This window comes from Diadema setosum, chromosome 21 (genome assembly GCF_964275005.1).
Source record: "Diadema setosum chromosome 21, eeDiaSeto1, whole genome shotgun sequence".
NCBI lineage: Eukaryota > Metazoa > Echinodermata > Echinoidea > Diadematoida > Diadematidae > Diadema > Diadema setosum.
In genome coordinates, this window is record NC_092705.1 from 804,202 (window position 1) to 824,125 (window position 19,924).

The following is a 19,924-nucleotide window of genomic DNA, read 5'->3' on the forward strand; positions in this document are numbered from 1 at the left end:
CCATTTTTCTCTCTTCCAAGGTGCATGTACATGTATATGCTTGGGTAGACTTGCCCATAAAAGCACAAGAAATGATCCGGCAAATAATCATAATGGTGATACGTAATTGTGATGATGTTTTAGATGATACTGTAAAACATGATTTATTCGCGGCACAAAATTTTCGTGAATTGGAGCCGACGGCCTCTTTCGTGGCATGAAATTTTCGCGAATTGCCACTGGCGTTCAATGCATATAGTGTAGACAAGAAATTTTGCGTGCATTTTAATGTCGCTAATCTTGGCGTTCGCGAAATTCGCGAAATTAAAATGCATGCGAACATTCCTCGTTTTACAGTACTAAGGGCAATAAGGATGATTAACAATTTGAACTTACTAAGCTACTAAAACAAATATACATCAGTTGAAAAATGTGCACTTGAAATCGAGTTTGTAAAAAACTGTCAGACTAAAACCCAAGTCCATAACAATCACAAATTGACACCATCAATATTTTTCTCTTTTTTTTATTGAACCCATGAAGTGCATTTTCTCTTGTTTATTCTTAGAGTCTACACAGCATCATCATTGAACTCATACATACTTAAGAAAAGAGTTAAAGGAGAAAGAAACAAAAAAGAACAAAATTCGGTTTTTTTTTTCTTTTTGGTTGCACTACAATAAATGGAAAGCATCATAAAAAAATCATTTGAAGATAATATCACACCACACCATAAACACTCATCAGCTCTCTTTTGATTTACTTGATCTTCATGTAATAGATGACAACCAAAAATATTGATATACAATCATACATGTACACATAACTGGATCATTATATATGAATAGTGTACAACCTTGTCAGACATACACAGACAGAGAGATAGTTATGATACACCTGGATTGAGACAGCTCTGGAGACACAGTGTGCGGCACTGCTCACATATTTCATGTCATCACATGCAAATGTCCATCATTCATGAATCAAATGTTTATGCTATCAGGGATATATTTTTAGATCGCTTTCATTTTCATCCTCTATTCACATCTTACTTATTTTCCATTTTAACAAATTGAACTCAGGCACACACAAAATCAAGAAAATAATAAATAGAATAATACAACCAAAACCAAACATGTCCGCTAGCCAAAACTTTAACGTAGTTGCAAATATTCTCAAGTAATTTAGACATGGTCAGTAATTTTTCTGACCATTCTCTCCATTAAGTATTCTTTGTGTCAGAGAGCAATGACATAAGCTGGCACTGTACAGTTAACTTTAATACGTGAGACTGGTCTCCATGAAAACACTGTCATAATGTCTAACTCTTGCACAACCATACACAATACATGTCTACAAGAACTCTGATTCATTGCATGGCATGAGTCTTAATTAATAGGCTACTGTGTGTAGTGTCCGACTGCAATATTGTCTCTATTACGCAGTATACCATAGCTCACTTGCGAACATGCAATAACAACATATGCATGAATATTGGTTAGTTTGGTACTCCATAGATACTGAAACCTACTCAGGAAATTTAGAAAGAAGTTGAGAGCTCATCTGTGATGTGCAAAATAAACGCTCAGAGTTACATACTGTAAAACAAGCTAACAATGCATTAGATGTAAACCAGAGCTAGAATCTCTCCTTATTCAAATCAAAAGACAAGGCAGTACATAGCTCCCACAGAATGGTGCCTGACCTTTAATCACCTTGTTGCTCACAAGAACAATTCTTAGTGACTGAGATTTCTCTCAGATTCTTCATTCGTGTGACATCTTTGCCTTTACTATAAAATCAACTCTACTCATGGACATAGGTGAAGGCCAGTAAATTTGTAGCCAAATTCTACTTAAATCTTGAGTCTTGTCTCAAGACTACAATGTAATTTGACAACTGGAATAAAATGTGGCCATATCAATTCTCCTCCATACAGGAACATGCTTGTTTGTTAATCAAGTATTCAGACTCATATTCACCTCACATCATTAGCACTTCCATGTCAGCAGTGTCCACAACATGTTAGCACAATTTTTTGTCTCTTTTCATCATTACTTTGCCTGAAAATATAAATGTTGGCTCTTGCTATCTATAACCAGCATTGCTCATTTACAATTTGCAGACAATATTCCAATCGAATTCAATGTGAGGAACCAGCCAAGGAGTTAAGCAATAAAGATCATCTTGAACCTTGCAAGATCCTAGCAAACTATGTAAATGTATAATGTCAATATACCTTCGCAATAAAGGCTCCATCTGAGCGCGCTTAAGAAAAGTCATGTCTGTATCAAACACACATGAAAGAAGATACATAGACATGCGTGTGTAAAGCATAGTGAGTTACAACATATGGCACATCAGAGGGTAAACTTATACACACTGTGTAATAATCCAAGCCACTTTGGGCAGGTGTGTATTCTTAAACTGTTCAGAGAGAGAGTGGCATATAGAATTATACTCAAATGAAAATAACATTAAAAGTGAACAGAAGTGAAAAGACTGGTGCATGTCTATAATTTCAAACAATCCAATCTTCATGAATTGTACAAATGGCAACACCTTGACAGTGACCTTTGGAAACGAAAGTCTTTACTTTACCAGAGATTGTGCACACCAGACACCTCTAGGTATTCAAGCTACATCTAATATTATCTGATGCCAGATGAACTGAAACCTGCAATATGCTGACTAAAGTCATTTTCTTCAAAGGATCAAATAAAGTCGCAGAGATGCTGCAATCATGATTGCATTACAGAAAGATCCTCATCAAGCTTCATTTGGGTTTCTACATCAACAAAATATATCTAAAGGATAAAAAGTATTGAAGTGAAACATTTCAAAGGAATGAATTATTGTCACCTTTGCCTTCTATTCCTTACAAACAGGTGCATTTATAAGGTAAAGAAAAGTGGAGAATTTGCTGAATTTTCCTCTCAAAAATATCGAAATAAATCTTAAGTATAACAAGTTTTGCCATCAAATTTACAACTCTAATACCATGAAGGAATTTAATACCATGAACAAAGATACATCTGTAGACCTGAAATGAAACATAACTCATTTGCCACACATAGGATGCACACCTTACTTTCTCTCCAGCAGTGTACAATGATCCTTTGCTCAGTTTCTGTTGACTCCTGATATTCTGAACTATCAACAAACCTGGGAATACATACATCACATTCAAGGTCACAGAAATAGAGTTTACCGGTATTTCACATTCAGAGTAAATCAAAAACCTATCCATGGTGTGCAATGGTCACAAATGGCTTCTGTACTGTATATAGCTTCAACTTGCCTCTTGCTGGAGGCTTTTGACACCACACAGAAAGTGTGACAAAACTCCACACTACACATTAGATAACTTAACATGTGTAGCATATATGGCTTTCACTTGCTTGAGTAGGCATATATTTTCAGTGTAGACTACAATATTTGTGATCAGGTATGCCTGTAGAAAATTCTCTGCAACGTCTGACGAAGACTAAATACACCATGTTTAATGCGAAGTGCAGCTCCAGCCATCAGACTGTAACACTTACCTCTTAGTACAATTTTCTCCAGTTTCAGGACCCCTTTGGCAAAATGAAAATATTCACATGGAGTACACAGACAAGCAACATTACCCAGAGCACATTACTCACCATCCAGAAGGCTTCTTCCTCTACTGACACGTTTTCATCTCTCTCTGGTAGTGAAGGAGTACCTGGATTCAGAATTAGGACCTTCAGAATCCTGACTCTCAGGTTGACACACTCTAGCCATGTCACTTTCATACCTCTTCCAATAGCACTCTAACATGTTCATTTGTTCCTGGTAGGATTATGGAAAGCTGCCGACACCTCTTTGTTTCCAATGTCACATCATCTCTTCTGTATTCCTTCAAATTTTCTGTCATCTGTACAGTCATATTTTTGAGAATATATTTGCACTGTGCTCTAAAAGTATAACATCTTCATCTCAATGAGTGTGCCACCTATTCATACAGTACCTTGAGAAGAGTCAAACCTGGTCCTATCATACACACGGTATCAAATGAGGTCACACAGTGTCCTTTTACACCTATTCCCACTGACTTCCATTGTTATTTTAGATACAGGTAAAGACTTGATACACAGCTGGTATACAACTGTTTTAGCAAGAGTCTCAAGTATGTATCATCCACCAATCAGAAGTGTGTGTATGGACACGCCCACTTGAAGCAGCCAATCACAGTGGGATGGCTTCTGTCACTCCTATCACACACTGCTTGCCATTAACTTCACAAGCCATTCCTGCTCTAGCCCATTTCATCATTCAGTGAGTAATAGTGCATGATTCAATACTTGCTATTTCTGTATACTGTAGCATAACGGGCTTATGCATGGCATATCTGATATTCTGTTCAGTTGTGATATAGCCAGATTTATCTTTATTTGCCATCCAATGCTATTATTACCTTAGCTATAAGACTTTACAATACATACACTACCTATGCGAGAGTCACCACTCAGTAAATATTCTTTGACACAATCAAGGAGTCTATCTTGAACAAGCTTCAGAGTGTACAAACTAGTAAGTTACATGTTTTAAGTTTTACGTACATCTGAAATAGACTCCTGTGTATGGTGCTCAGCTGACAACTGTCAGATTCTACAGTATGCAAAACTTACATCTTTTCACCTTCTCTTTAATACATATCCTATCTATTTTATGAAACATTGTCCTATAAATATATCTTTGAGAATGGGGGTAAAGGATGAGAGAGAGGAGGGTGTAGGTGGGGCCTTTGTTATGATAAATGGAAGGACTGCTGCCCCTCTCTGATGGCTGTCGATAGCTTAGCCATCATCACATCTTTGGTGCTATAGTCAGGGAGCTTCAGGTAATTGACACAGGTCATCACCGACGGCAGAAATTTGTCCGGGTTCTCTGACCCCTCAAACATCTTGCGCACGATGGTCAGCGGAGGGTTTAGGGAGCGGAAACCTTTAAAATCAAGAACACATGGAGGGAAATCTGATTAGAATAAGAATTATCACATTCTAAATAAAATTATAACACTGAGCAGTGCAAAGCTTATATAGACATTCGATATTTAGAGTCTTAAGCAAATGGAATAAAGATGGAATAAAGATGCAAAAGTGATATTCTCATGTTCAACACACTGCTCTTTTATTTGTTCTTTTGTGTGTAGTGGCAATTCCTTTGACTTACTGGGGGACTCTTAGAGATACTATCAAACAGTACTCCAAACTTTTGATTTAAAAATGTAGACTTTTACATAATAAACCTAGAATTAGTGCATGGATAATTGTACCATAATTATTTGAAAGCTTTTAAATGTGTTGCTAGGTATGGACTGACCTCCAACAGGCAGCTTGGGACTTCCTGTCACAAACTGGAGGAATTCTCTCTGCTGGCTGTCGTCATAGGAAGCCATAATCTCAAACAGCAGCTTGACGGCTCGACTGAAAACGTGACAGATGTGTAAGGAGACAAGTTAGAGTAAGCGATCACACATTAACTTACTTTCAACATTTTAAATGTAACATACGGAATACAGTGGACTCCTGTTACCAAAGTCTTCAGGACCGGCAGTTTTCTTTTGTTTTATCGAAATTTTGCTATAACTGGACAAATACACAATAAAAAACATAGCGCAGATATTGTTGCAGCCTGAATTTTCACTTCATTGTAACAGGAATTTCTTTATAATTGGGTTTGTTATAACAGGAGTGCACTGTACAGCTAATGTTTTTATCATCACTTGTAGACATGAGTGGCAATTCAATTAAGAATTGTTTCACAATCTATATGGAAAGCTGGTCACGTTCATGACATTACACACATTTCCCAAATAAGGTTTCCTAATAATGAAGACAGCTCAAACTCATAGCCACCATGGCAGCAGTGAGCTGTTTGAAGTTTTTGCTCAACTGTCATGACCATCTGCAAAAATCATCTTACCGGACCACGCCCAAAAAATTACTTGCGCGAAAATTTGCACTTTTACTGCATTACACAGTGACAGAGAATAGGGTATTACACTTTCTCTGCTTTAAGGAAAGACAAATATTTCTGCTGGCACAGAACAAGGCAAATACAGAGAAAAGGAAAGATAGAGGCGAGACTCACCTGTCGTGTGTGTAGCCATGGTCAGGCCTACAGCACTCCAACAGTGTCTTAATATCCCATGGTTCTATGCTGTTACCACAGAACAGCTGATCCAACTGTGTGGGAGAAAAGGCTTTGTCAGTCACAAGTCTTGAAAGCAATAAGACCCCATGCCGTCAATCCCTCGTTTGAGGCGAGACCCCACTTCAACGAAGCTAACTGGGGTGCTATACCCCCCTAACTATTCTTCGTTTAAGAGTTGGGAGTCGAAGTATTTGTCCATTGCAAATTAACTTTCTGCTCAGGCGTGACAAACCTGGAGGCCAAGCCAGGGTTTAATGACTACAGCAGCTGTCGTATTACGTAAGAGCATGATAAGGATATCTGCCTGTGGCACACCATTCAAAGTGAACTCAATTTTCTCTATCCTTTCTAAAGTTTTCAATTTTATGTTCTATTGAGAAATTCTATGGTCATCCATTTTACATTTCGAACGAAAAAAATTGACCCGTAAATAACGAAAATACAGGAATAAGAAGGAGAGCATTGCCAGTTTGCCGGTGCTGCTCACTGTTGGGGATAAAGTACAAGCCGTGAATGAGTTGGGGAGGTGGGCTGCAGTACAGGCATGCTCTGTCTGCATACGCTGAATGTCTACACTCACACACACACACACGTACACACACACGCACCATGGAGCTACATAGCCCATGCCAAAACCAAACAATCTCCTTCTCTCGTGGTGCCCCCCCCCCCTCCCCCCCTCGTGGCGCAGAGGCGATGACTGATGCTTAGATAAGGCCAGGGTCAAAAAACAGATGTTTTATATCTTTGGTTTTTAAGTCATTGATTGCCAAGATATACACTGGCATTATTTACGGGGGTGTAGCCTCTTCAAACGTGAGATTTGCGTCATGCAACATTCACATGACTCAATAGTGTATGCATTTGTGACATCCCATTGTCAGTGATTAACCCGTTGAAGAAGAGTCCACAGTATACTCAAGCAGGCATCTATGGGAAAAGTGTGTTTGAGCAAAATCAGCCCATCCTCAACTGGTTAAGTAACTCCAGCTGTCTGTCAGAATGTATGGCATGCATCTAAATATACTTCACTTGTCAGAATTATTAGCTGACTGCTTGTCAGGCATTACATACTCCCAGCAATGGTCTATCCATACAATTTAATTTTACATTTCCTAAATTGTACTGCTTTATTCACTTTTGGGCATCTACATTCTTGTTAACTAAAGCACTAGACATTTCTCAACTGCACACAATGGAAGTCATTTCAATTAAAATATACATGAAAGATAAAAGGTGGTGTTATGAAAAAGTGATACTGCAAGGTAATTGGAAACTTTACAATCATATGGAAATATCTGAACAGCATACACAGCACTACTTGATGCATTCATGAGTCCTGTTATAGGGGTATTTTAGTAATACTACTAGTCTTTTAAACACGTAGGGTCATACATTTTCCAGAAAGCTGGAACAGTGGTCTTTGTAACAATGGCTGCTGTCCATACACACATCAGAGCTTTAGGCATATTATTGAAAATGTACTTTCCTCTTGGAACGATGTTGGTGAACTCTCCTGGTTGTAAACTAGACATGAATCTCTGAACACTTACCTCCTCAGCATAGAAGCTTTGTAGATGGGAGAGAGGAAAGACAGACTGGAAACCATCCTTGAGGGCCTCAAACTGACGAGACACACCCTCAACCAAAGTCCAGTGAACTACAAGCTGTTCAGACATAAACGTAACACAAATTTTACAGTCTAATGAATGATGTAGTGGCACTCTATTACAAGCAAATCTCACTTTAAAATGAATTAGCTTCAGGTGGCATACATCACGACAAAGCATTTGAAAAGTATCCAACTGCTGCACAATCCCCACATTTGCATTGGGACTGGTATTTTCCAATTTCATCTTTCTCAGACAGGTACAAGCTATTTTCCAGCTAATCCTTAACCAACATATATCTTTAATCTTTGAAGGTTTGCTTGAGTTGTCTGGACTTTCCACACAATAAAACGCAAACCTATGCTCATGTTTATATACACACACACAACTTCTCAACCTACTAATATGATGTTCTGAATTAAGTGCTGTTTCTGCTTTATCACACAATGGATCAATGAAGCTTTAAATGCTCAATTTCTGTTCAAAGCCCTACAAGTTTTCTATAACGACTAAGGTTGAAGTTTTCAGATGTCTGGTGAACCTATGTGGGTCCAATGTGGACGCAGACAGTCTAATGACTGCCACAAGTTTACTATGAGAAAGAAGCCATTTTCAGACCTCTAAAGGTCAGATGAGAAAGGACACTGACCACAGGGTATGACTGACCACAGGATGTGACTGACCTTGAGATAGTCATCCAGGTTGTGGATGGTGACACTGATGTCCTTGCCTCCTTTCTTGAGTTCAATGTTAGGGTAGCCAGGGAGGGTGAAATCCAGGCCTAGCTCTTCCACAGGGCTACCATCAATACTCAGACTCTCTAGGGCCAGCTGAAGACTAGCTGGAGTCTGGTCACAACAGATTTAATCAAATTTAATAGATCTCAGTCAGTCTATAGAACAATCTTTGCAATCAGACCAAATCAAAGTAGATCTTAGGGGTTTAGGTCAAATACTCTGACTTTTATTTCCATGCCAACATTAGCAATAATTTTTCTAGCTACAGTACAATCATCTAATATTTGTACAGAAATCACGGCCGAGTAATGGGTGGCATGGAAATTTCTCACACACTTTCCAATGGGTTATATTCAGCAAGTTGAAGGTACATATTTTGAAGAAAATCATGTCTCTTGATGGATTCATCTGGAGTCTTAGCAGCACTACACATTGTCATAAAAAAGCACAGAAATTTAGACGTTTCTTTTCATGTACCATTTCTACTGTAATGTGGCAATGATCTATGAGCAAACAAGTGAGAATGGCAATCAATATTTCAGCCTTGAGTAAATCCTTTCTTTCCTCCTCCCTCTTGTCCCTTGGATCTCCCCCTCAAAACCTCCACTTTCATATCCCTTCCATTTACTTCCATTAATACTATCATAACCACTACCACTACCACCAACACTACCCCTACCACCATCACCACTACTACTACCATCACCATCACCATCACCACCCTTCCTACTACCACCACCACCACCACCACCACCACAACTACCACTATCACTACCACCACCACCATCACTACCACTACCACAATCACTACTACCACCACCATCACTACCACTACCACTCCCACAATCACTACTACCACCACCATCACTACCACTACCACTACCATTATCACTACCAGTGCTCCTATTTTTTTCTACCTGTGAGGTGTCCTCTATAAGTCTCTTCTTCTGCTGCCCAAGCTCTTCTAGCTGCTGGAAGGAACGAGCCAGGGTACGGTCAATGAATTGAAGGTCAGATGAGGTCAGACTGGACTCTTGACCAAGGAGCCACTTGTAGAAAGGTAGGCTGAGAGGAATGTCAATCTGGGGAGAAAATGACCGGAGAACTTTGGTAGACAATGAACACGGGACATTACTCACATGTTGGTAAATAAAAACAAAAATTGGCGAAACTTTTACTTGCCCAAATTAATGAAATTCTTACACTGCGTTGTCAAGTTGCAAAAATTTCATTAATTTGAATAGATATGCTGTACCAACTGCATGCTGAGGGGATTGGAACCAGCACTGGCTGTCGGGCTGTAGCTTTGGTGGTCTAGTGAATAAGACGCCTGTCCGCTTATCAGGAGGTCGTAGGCTTGGATCCTACCGAAGTATGCACACCCATGATTTTTTATAAGGGCTACCACTGAACACTGATTAATTTGGCGCTTATTTACATCATTGCAGGGAAATTTGTCAATCAATTGCTATCATTAAATGCATCTAACATTAGATCAGGATCCACAGCTCAATGAAAGTGATTGTAAACAGAATATCTTCAACAATCAGCATCAACTTCCATGCTACATTTGTCTAGAGGCGGGCTTCGTGACAACTTGCATGGCAGATTTATGGAAATAAGAGTAAGACAAATTATACCTAATCGGAAGGTTAAGAGAATAAAGAATTCTATGATGCCAAATTCAATGTTGGCTGACTTAGGAGATTTTCTTGTGACATGTTTCAGTAAAGAAAGAGGAAAATAACTGAAAGCACAAACCATCCTGGAATCCATGAGAGCCTTAGCGATGAAGCGTCCCATGAAAGTGAATTTAGCCTTCACTTTGGCCACCAGTGAGGCTCTGGCATTACGGCCCAGTGGGGATGGGAAGAGACCATGAGGAGAATGGATGTACTTCACACCAGCTTGTTTGCCTGATGGACAAAACACACCAATACAGTCAACAAACAAGTCTTTCTGTTCTTGATCTATCAAAATAGACAAACAAAACATTTATTCAATTGAAAACAAAAGGATGCTGGATCTCCTGATAAGATAAAAGATCTGTACTTCAATGATGTCATTATTTCAGAAGAGCAGCACTTGCAATCAAATTTATCACATAATAAATAACAGTGACTGCCTCACAATAACAGTGGCTGTATCACACTATTCCAACTGCTACAGTGAGTACTTGGGCTACTGTTACTAAGCAGTTGACTTTGAACATGCTTTTCACTTGTTTGCTATCAAGAAACCTTATTAGGTTCAGAAACATGACCATAAAGATGCTCAGGAAAGGATCTTTTGCCTAATTTTTTCTCATATTATACAATTGGTCACCTTTGGGGTCTGGAAGTAAGACTGATTCTCCCCTCCATAGCTCCAGATCAGCTCTCTGAAGTTCTCTGGACACAAGGGCATAGAACTCTAGAGTGGGTCCAAGACCAGTCCCAACCTGTGGTTACAAGAATCAAGTGTCACAAGCAGATAAAACATAAAGACATAATACAGACAACAGCTCTGTAGGGAAAATACATTTTGTGCTTTAATGCAAAGGTGTTCTCATTATATGACTAAATTACACTGTACTACAGTGGCGTGTCTTACTAAGTGTAGGCTTTAAAGAAAATATCAAAGACACAACTCTACCACATAAAATTAACCCAGATTGAAATTAAACCTTTTATCATAATGGGGTAAACTAATCTCTTATTAATCTCTATCATAGCACAGATACAGAAGTATCTGTTTTCAATCACTCCTACACACTGGTATTGTTACATCACCGAACACATACACTGTGTGACAAATCACTGCCATACAGGAGTAGGCAGGAAAGTCAAGACCCCTGCTGTGTCCTAGGGGGACATGATATGACTTACCTCATCCTCATACTGTATTTCTAGCACTGCTCTAGAGTTTGCCAAGTCTTCCATCACTGACTCTGCCTGACGAAGTAGATCTCCTCGAGACACACTTCTCTGCAAAGTCAAGATGAAACACAAGAAATGGTTACAACATTCAGTTCACATGGGAACAACCCTTCTTTGTCATGTGAATATTTTACATATCAATGTACATTTAATATATTCATGCATCATTTTACGTATCAATGTATCCGTGTATTAAACAAACAAGATAAAATCTGGTGTCAAACAGATGATGGCAAATCACAACACGAACATGTCAACTAAAAGAATTCCTTGTCCCTGAATTCTTTACACACTTCCCTTATCAATATATCACAGAAATCATCCATGAATTATATGAGGCAATACATATCAGTTACAATGCAAACATTATAGATACAACTTAGAAAATTGATAAACTTTCTGGGTTTTTATTCCATTTTCCACATAGAGTCATATATCCTTCAAAAATTTACCATAACACATAGTCTGAATTGAGGAAGGACATATTATGAAGACACAAGAAAACCAAAGTATTTTTATCAATCCCTCCGGGAGAACAAATGTTTGAAATGCTTTATCTTGACTGAGGACAGACAGATATTGAAACTGTTTAAGACACATTTTTAAGACAACAACACAGAAGTACATAAAGTACTGTCACCATCAATACTTAGGGAACAATTTTCCTGGTATCGCATCGTAATTTGCTATGCACTTTTACACCACTGCTACACAAATTATCTCTTGTGCTGCAGTTTTCTTCCATAGAAGTGTACAGAATACCATTTGAAATATTGTTCATCAGCTGAAATTGCTAATCAAATTTGAGTTGGAAAATTATTCCCTGAATAGCCATACTTACTTTCCTCCTGTCCAATCTTGGGGCAACTCGCTCACTGTTTTCTGAGGTGGACATCTCAGGGTTATTGTCCTGCAGACGCTGCATAGCTCGGTCCCGGTCAAAGGCCGTGGTGTAGAAGAGCAGCTGACGGGTGTCAAATGGCAACAGGAAAGGGCTGGAAGATGAAGAGAGAATCAAGGTTATTATTACCTCAAGATCACATAGTTTGGGTTTAAACTTACCTCTTCAATACTAACTCAAATACTAACAATACAACTGACCTTTCCAACAACATGCCATAATTCAGATATAAAAACTGGCTCACTGGGTATCAGATGTAATAAAAATACACCCATAATGATTGTTCATAAAAAGCTGTGACTTTTCACCATGATTCTAAGAGGATGGTAATGTTGCGGTGAACTGAGATTCAACTGCATTTGTTTATGTATGATGCCATGCAAAGATCAACCGTGCATTAAAATTCTGGAAATCACACAGAATGTGATAAGTTAGATGTCATTATTCACAACTGTTGCAAAGATGAGCCTGAAGTAATGTTTAGACAGGGCTCGACCTTACCAGTGGCCTGGTGGCCAAGTGGTCCAGGGCTACTAAAAATGAGTGTCGGGTCACCAAATTTATCTTTTGGTGGTCCGATTGGGCAACTACGATTCAAAATTGATTGTTACTTTTGCTTTTATTTTGGGCCACTACATATCTTTTTCGGGCAACGTAAATTTCAGATGTAAAGATTTTAGCGGCCTTAATGGGCCACCAAACAAAAAAGTTAGTGTCGAGCCCTGGTATACATAGTAGATAAATAAAGCAAACAAGTGCAAGTGCACACTGTGCCCTTGATGGCAGAGAGAGTTAAGACTCACCAGGCTTGTGCCACAGCATTAAGCCAGGATGGCAGGTTACCAGTCATGATCACCAGAGGGTCCTGTAGCTGACGGTTTGCCTTAGCTGTCAGCTTACTGTTGACAAACTCACTGCTACTAATGGCTTGCTGTGGGAACACACCCTGTAGATACAATCAAAAGACATCATTAGCTTTATCCCAGGGATGTGTAATCAGTGTCAATCAATCAGCTGTGTTCACACCAATACAACACATTCCTGTAGTCACACCAGCTGTATTAACACCAATGCTAAGTATTCTATTTGAGTGAAATCACTACATCAGGCATACACAACTGTGGACTAACATTCTAGAAAATGTTCACATCACACAAAAACAATACAATCCTCTCATTCATACAAGAGACTGCAAAAAAAGTTCAGATAGTTGCACAGATAAAACTAAAATGATGCTTTGGCAACTTTAGTGTAAAACTGTTCAGTTTATGCTAGCACTTGAAAAAATGTCAAAAGTCAATGAACAACTACTGGAGGGCACAATGACTTATCTGTAAAACTACAATATGTAGGAATGTAGGTATATAGACCTTTGTATGAGGATCAGCGCTGCCAAGATCTTAGGTAAAACAGAACGCCAGTTACAAAGCCAAATACAATCATGAACTGTCAAAGATTCCTCCAAGGGTACAGGTATAGATGATGCAGGATTGAGGTACTCACATCATAGACATTATTCCAGTGTCTGCTGAGTCCATAGAGAACCCTGAGTAAGGTAATGGCCTCACAGGAGGGGTCGTCAATGGGAACGGATCCCGGCAGGTTGCCTTGGAGATACTTTGTTAGCTCCTTCTGGGTAGATGGGCATGTACCATCTGGGTAGAAAGGGAAGAAGTTTGGTTTAGTTTGTACTCATGCAGAAGAGAATGTCATTAATTGTCAATACTGGCACTGGTTAGCATGAAAGATGCTGACAGGATCACCATCAAACATCATGTTGGTATATTCAGGGTGTTTGTTTGTTGGTTTGTTTTTTTTTTTATTTCAATATCAGTCAAACAGACAAATCAAGCTTGAGATGAAGTCCAGTCACCTGACTAAAGTGGGTGCTAGACAGTTAACTGGTTCATGTTAGATGGCTTACTGTCTTCAAACAAAGTCTACAACATTTGAATGTTTCACTCCAATACTTCCTGACATGTCTCTTCTATGCAGCAATGTGAATTCACAGCATCTCACTCTGTGGGACAAACAATCTCCAAGCCATTTTAATTCTTTAGCAGTATATCTGCAGTATGACAATGTGCTGGTCACTGACTGGACACTGGCTAGATCTGGCTTGAGGTGATCCTACTATAAACTGGCTGAACATTGGACTATTGGTTGCTTAACAGGACAGAAGCTTTAAGGGTATGAAAGCACACGGACAGGGACAGACTGTGACATCACATACACCTCACAGCTTCACTCACCAATCCACACTATGACATCATACATACCTCACAGCTTCACTCACCAATCCGCTATGACATCATACACACCTCACAGCCACATTCACCAATCCAGACTATGACATCATACACACCTCACAGCTTCACTCACCAATCCATTATGACATCATACACACTTCACAGCATCATTCACCAATCCACTATGACATCACACACCTCACAGCTTTACTCCCCAATCCACTATGACATCACACACCTCACAGTTTCACTTGCCAATCCATTATGACATGTTTGTGAGGTTAACCTTGATAAGCAACTTTGCTTTTGTTATCCCCATCCACTTTCTTGTATTTATACAGCCTTTTGTGATGATTATACAAGTGTATGTATGTACATATGAGTTGTCATGTAAATGCAGCATTGTATTGTTTGTTTCTATTTTGAATTACAGTCCTATTTTGTTTGTATTTTACCTGATTGTGGAAAATTGAATAAATTGAAACTGAAATCACACACATCTCACAGCTCCATTCACCAATTCACTATGACATCACATAACAAACACCTAACATCTTCACTCACCAATCCCCTATGACATCACACACCTCACAGCTTCACTCGCCAATCCAATATGACATCACACACACTTCACAGCTTCACATGACATCACATACACTTCGCAGCTTCACTCACCAATCCACTATGACATAACACACACTTCACAGCTACACTCACCAATCCACTATGACATCACACACACTTCACAGCTACACTCACCAATCCACTATGACATCACACACACTTCACAGCTACACTCACCAATCCACTATGACATCACACACACTTCACAGCTACACTCACCAATCCACTATGACATCACACACACTTCACAGCTTCACATGACATCACACACACTTCACAGCTACACTCACCAATCCACTATGACATCACACACACTTCACAGCTACACTCACCAATCCACTATGACATCACACACACCTCACAGCTTCACTCACCAATCCACTATGACATCACACACCTCACAGCTTCACTCACCAATCCACAATTCATCATGCTTCCTCCCTTTGGACGATGATTTGGAAGATGAACTTCCTGCTTTGCCTTTCCGAGAGCTGCTGGCTCCACTGCTAGTGCTGCTGGACGTTGCTGCCCGCTGAGTGGACGTTGAACCAGACTCAGGCACTGGCCGATACCTGATACACAGTACATTCACAGCATCAACACTGGTATGAATTCTTCCTTTCTTGAAAATTGTTTTTCTAAACATTTTTCTGCTATCTGGCAGATATAAAAGTCTCATGTGGTACATGAAAAAAAAAAAATGCAAAACCACAACGTATAATTGCTTTGCATTCATGATTCATATGCTTATTAATATGATATTCAACATCAATTGACATTAGATCTCTGCAGATGAAATCAACTGACAGTGACCACAAGGTCTCACTCAGTGTCAAGATAACCACCATGCCTAGAGTCACTCACCAGATGGTATGTGTCTTGATCCAGATCCCAGCCCTCCCCAGTGGATTACTCTCATCGTCCGTATCTCTGTCATCATCGGTGGATCCAGCCGAGTTGCCACCAAACTGCTTGATTGCCTGGTACACAGTCATGCTGTATGGCAGAACCTGTTCCCCTATCAGGAACTGGAGCTTGTGTTTGATGTTGGTGTTGGAACTTGAAAAGGCAGTAGCCTGAAGGCACAGGGTGAGTGAAGGGGAAAGACAGAGAGATGATATATCTGTATCCTTGAATTCTTAGTTGTCTTCATCTTTGTATGTCTATGTCCAGTCAACTCTATTTTGAAACCACCTGTCTACATCAACCACTCTGGAGCAAGTGCTAAATTCTTTGACAAAGGAAGATAATTCATGTAAATGGCTACCGATCCGTCAAAATTACGCTTCTACTGATCACAGAGACCATTAAAACCAGCCTTCCAGGTTTGGCTGTGCGTCATCTCATTGGGTGTCTTGAGTTAGCTCATAGGATAGCTTTTGCATGTTTTTGATTCCGTTGAATCAGGACATTAACTACTGGAACATGTGGCGTGCAAAAATATTCGCATGCTTTTATTTTCATGCTAGCTTCTGGTTGCGCAAATGCGGAAACTTCCTTTTTTACAGTACATCACAACAACAATAAACTTTGAATCAAACTTCTGAAAATATCCTTACAACCTCCAGGAATTCTATATACAATGTGCAACAGCAAACTACAGATCTTGAAAGAGGTTCATCTCATTGGTAACTCTCCATGAGAAGCAAACTTTCTCTGTTCATAAGCAGGTTTTTTGTTTTCTTCTTCATCTTCTTTATTTTTTTTTCTCTTTTTTTTTTGGCTTCGTCAGAGCCTACTGTTTTTTGCAGGCTTTGTCACACTGGCCAGTCTGACAAAGCTTGCAAAGCCAACAGTAGGCAAAAGCTCACAAAGGTAAAACCAACCTCTAATTGCAAACTAAAAAAACTTTGCTTCTTATCTCAAACCATAGGCTGATACCCAGTATATCCATTAAAGTTTTCTTTATTATAAAAATGTCTATCACTTTAATCACTAATCAATTCTCAAGGGACAACTTTATGAAATTCTACTATATGTGCTTTATGAAATTGTACTATAGACAAGTACTGGATAAATACATAGGCACATAAACTCAAAAGAGTTGCGGTGATCAACTTTCATCACAAATCCAGTATTATTCAGATTTAACTGAAATCCAAAAGGGGATTGATAAAAGGAATGTTACTCACCACTGACTCATCAATTTCATCATCAGAGGCATCATCATCACTATCTTCATCATCCTGAAATAAAGAGTAAGAAAAATTCACAGATAATCACACTTATCCACACAGATAATCATTAATACTCCTGTCATCTTCTTCTCACTGTATTAATGAAAGAGTGGTTTCTCTGTTAGTTTAAAATGCATCATGATTAAATCACAAACCATGATAAAGACTTTTGCTTCACAACAATACACCCCATAGTAGCTTAGTAAATTTTTGGTGTTTATTTTTCCTTTTTCTTCTTTTCCTTTCTTTTCATTTTTTTTTTAAAAATAAGACAAACCGCACAAACTTGGAACAGTGGCACACTTGATAGGCAGATGACATGACCTACATCTTGCTATAGCTTCAAAGGAGCTGCGATTGGGATTACTGCAATAATCATCAGTTGAAGTAACAAGTGATAAGGGTAGCTGTAGTGATTGGGAAAGATACCATGGGAGTAGTGGCAGATGAGGTGGTAGTGTTGGTAGAATCAGGAGAGGTTCTATTCTCATTGGCAGTCGAAAGGACTTAATGGATCTGCAGCACAAAGACTGACCTGTCGCACACGGCCATAGTTCCTGACCATCAGATAACGCTCAATGGCTTGGACAAGAGCCAGGGGGTCAATCTTGACTGGACCTCCACGCCACTGGCGCAGGTTGGTGCAGGCAGGGTGGCGCTGAAGCTGGCACTTCAGCTGGTGGGTGTTGAAGAACTTCAGGGCCTGAGAGCCTCGGGTCCCGGATGACCCACTGGCCCCTGGGAGGTCATGAACTTTGACCGGAAACTGCTCCAAGTGGTTGATGCAGCCATTGACCTTGGCAATAAGAGCCTGGAAGGGTGGAGCCTTGGGTATCTCTAGGGTGGTGAAGGGAGGACTGCCAGGTGCCTGGTAACACACAGAAAACCATGGATGAACAATTTTTCATTCCTAACAACATGTCCATGAAACTCAAGTCAACAGACAGATCAAGAATATCAAGGTCCTCTTATAATGTGCAAGACTAACACTTGGTAACATTTAAGCCTACACAGACATTAGAATATGACACAAATCTTATATCATTACAAAATCAAATCTACATAACCACAGTGAATATCTTTTAAATCAGCTTTAAAAACACATGTCACTCAAAGTGAAACATGATACAACATACATGTACAATCACTTAGACTCCCATTAGCTCCATGTGATAAGATTGGGATAACTCTTCAAAATACACAACCAACCACTCTACACTCTACAGCCAACACCTCTCTGGACTGACAACTGGACACAAGTTACCAAACTTAGTTCTACCATTCTTTATTCAGTGGGTGATCAGATTGCTACAGCATTAACTAACATGAAAATAAACGCATAAGTCAGTGACCAAGGGTCATCATGGAAGGTTCAATAAATCATATTAAATAAATCAAATCAAAGTGGACAAAGGTCTAGCAGCCAGTGGCTCTTCAAGGTGGAGAGCAAACTGATTTCCGTCCAGTAAAACTCTACAACACAATTATGGCTTACAGTTTTACTACTCTGCGTCGTAGTAGAGGAAGAAACTTAGTTCTGGATCATTGTTAAAGATCACTACGAGATCTACAATTACAACAATGTATAATACATGCAACTGATTTCTGCTGTAAGTGTTTTTATGTTCCATGAAACAGACCCTGGACCCGGTATCCTGAGAGGCAAGTGACTGTGACTTACAGGACACTCCAGGAACACATGGAGGAACCGCTGGAGCCGGAGATCCCTCAGTAAGGCATTCTGGCTGCCACTGCTGGTCAGGTAGGCAAGGAGTTTGTGCACCAGTCCACTGTGTAGGATCTCAAAGGCTGAGATGTCCGAAGTGGTCAGTATACGAGCGATGCTCTCCAACATGGCCAAGCCTTCATCTCTCTGCAGGGAAAACAGGTCAGGTTGATGGCTTATTGTTAGAGCATATGAGCATTCACTGAGCCAACTTTAGATGCCTTATATTCTACAATTACTCTGATTTTTTAATACTGAAAAGATGGATGGCTATTCACTTTGTGACATTATCATGTAAATTACAGCTACAAATATACAGAACATCAAAATTCCACTTTGTTTCCTTTATTCTAACCAAAGTTTATGAGACAACATTGTATCAAATAATTTACATGGTGGTGTCCTACTGTGATTATAAGAACAGTGGCAAAGCAATTCTAATTTGTACAAGTTAAGTGACTGTTGCTAAGATGGTTAAAATGCCTTACAAGGGTATCAATCGTACTAAAGAGTCTTCATGTCACTCCAAACATGTCTTAAAATGTCTACATATGACAACATTTGAGACCACACCACTTCTATCTGCCTATGAATTAAAACTGTTCTTTTGTTGCGTTATCCAAATTCCTCTGGGCTATGCCACACCTTTACGGTTGATGTAGCATACTATTTTTAATATTGGATTCTGATCATATATTGAATAGTCCCAACATATCCATGATTTTCTAGAGTTGAATTTACACAATGGATAATCCCACAGGAAGTTGCCAAATATACAGAACTTGTGGTGAAAATTTCAGTACAGGAAAACAATGTTGAA

The 19,924-nt window shown here is 39.4% G+C and overlaps 1 protein-coding gene across 1 annotated transcript in view; it reads right to left on the reverse strand.

Moving 5' to 3' along the window:
- Nucleotides 1-496: 496 nt before the first annotated feature.
- LOC140244146 (E3 ubiquitin-protein ligase TRIP12-like) overlaps nucleotides 497-19,924 on the reverse strand; it is a 70,412-nt gene continuing 50,984 nt past the window's right edge. The window contains exons 26-42 of the mRNA XM_072323775.1: nucleotides 19,060-19,251; nucleotides 17,914-18,246; nucleotides 17,334-17,387; nucleotides 16,066-16,277; nucleotides 15,616-15,773; nucleotides 13,832-13,983; nucleotides 13,132-13,274; nucleotides 12,269-12,422; nucleotides 11,377-11,475; nucleotides 10,835-10,949; nucleotides 10,271-10,425; nucleotides 9,427-9,591; nucleotides 8,456-8,620; nucleotides 7,716-7,829; nucleotides 6,100-6,194; nucleotides 5,329-5,432; nucleotides 497-4,950 (exon numbers count right to left, since the gene is read on the reverse strand). Coding sequence (XP_072179876.1) covers nucleotides 4,754-4,950; nucleotides 5,329-5,432; nucleotides 6,100-6,194; nucleotides 7,716-7,829; nucleotides 8,456-8,620; nucleotides 9,427-9,591; nucleotides 10,271-10,425; nucleotides 10,835-10,949; nucleotides 11,377-11,475; nucleotides 12,269-12,422; nucleotides 13,132-13,274; nucleotides 13,832-13,983; nucleotides 15,616-15,773; nucleotides 16,066-16,277; nucleotides 17,334-17,387; nucleotides 17,914-18,246; nucleotides 19,060-19,251 — 2,607 coding nt within the window. The 3' untranslated portion in view covers nucleotides 497-4,753. The remainder of the gene's footprint in view (nucleotides 4,951-5,328; nucleotides 5,433-6,099; nucleotides 6,195-7,715; nucleotides 7,830-8,455; nucleotides 8,621-9,426; nucleotides 9,592-10,270; nucleotides 10,426-10,834; nucleotides 10,950-11,376; nucleotides 11,476-12,268; nucleotides 12,423-13,131; nucleotides 13,275-13,831; nucleotides 13,984-15,615; nucleotides 15,774-16,065; nucleotides 16,278-17,333; nucleotides 17,388-17,913; nucleotides 18,247-19,059; nucleotides 19,252-19,924) is intronic.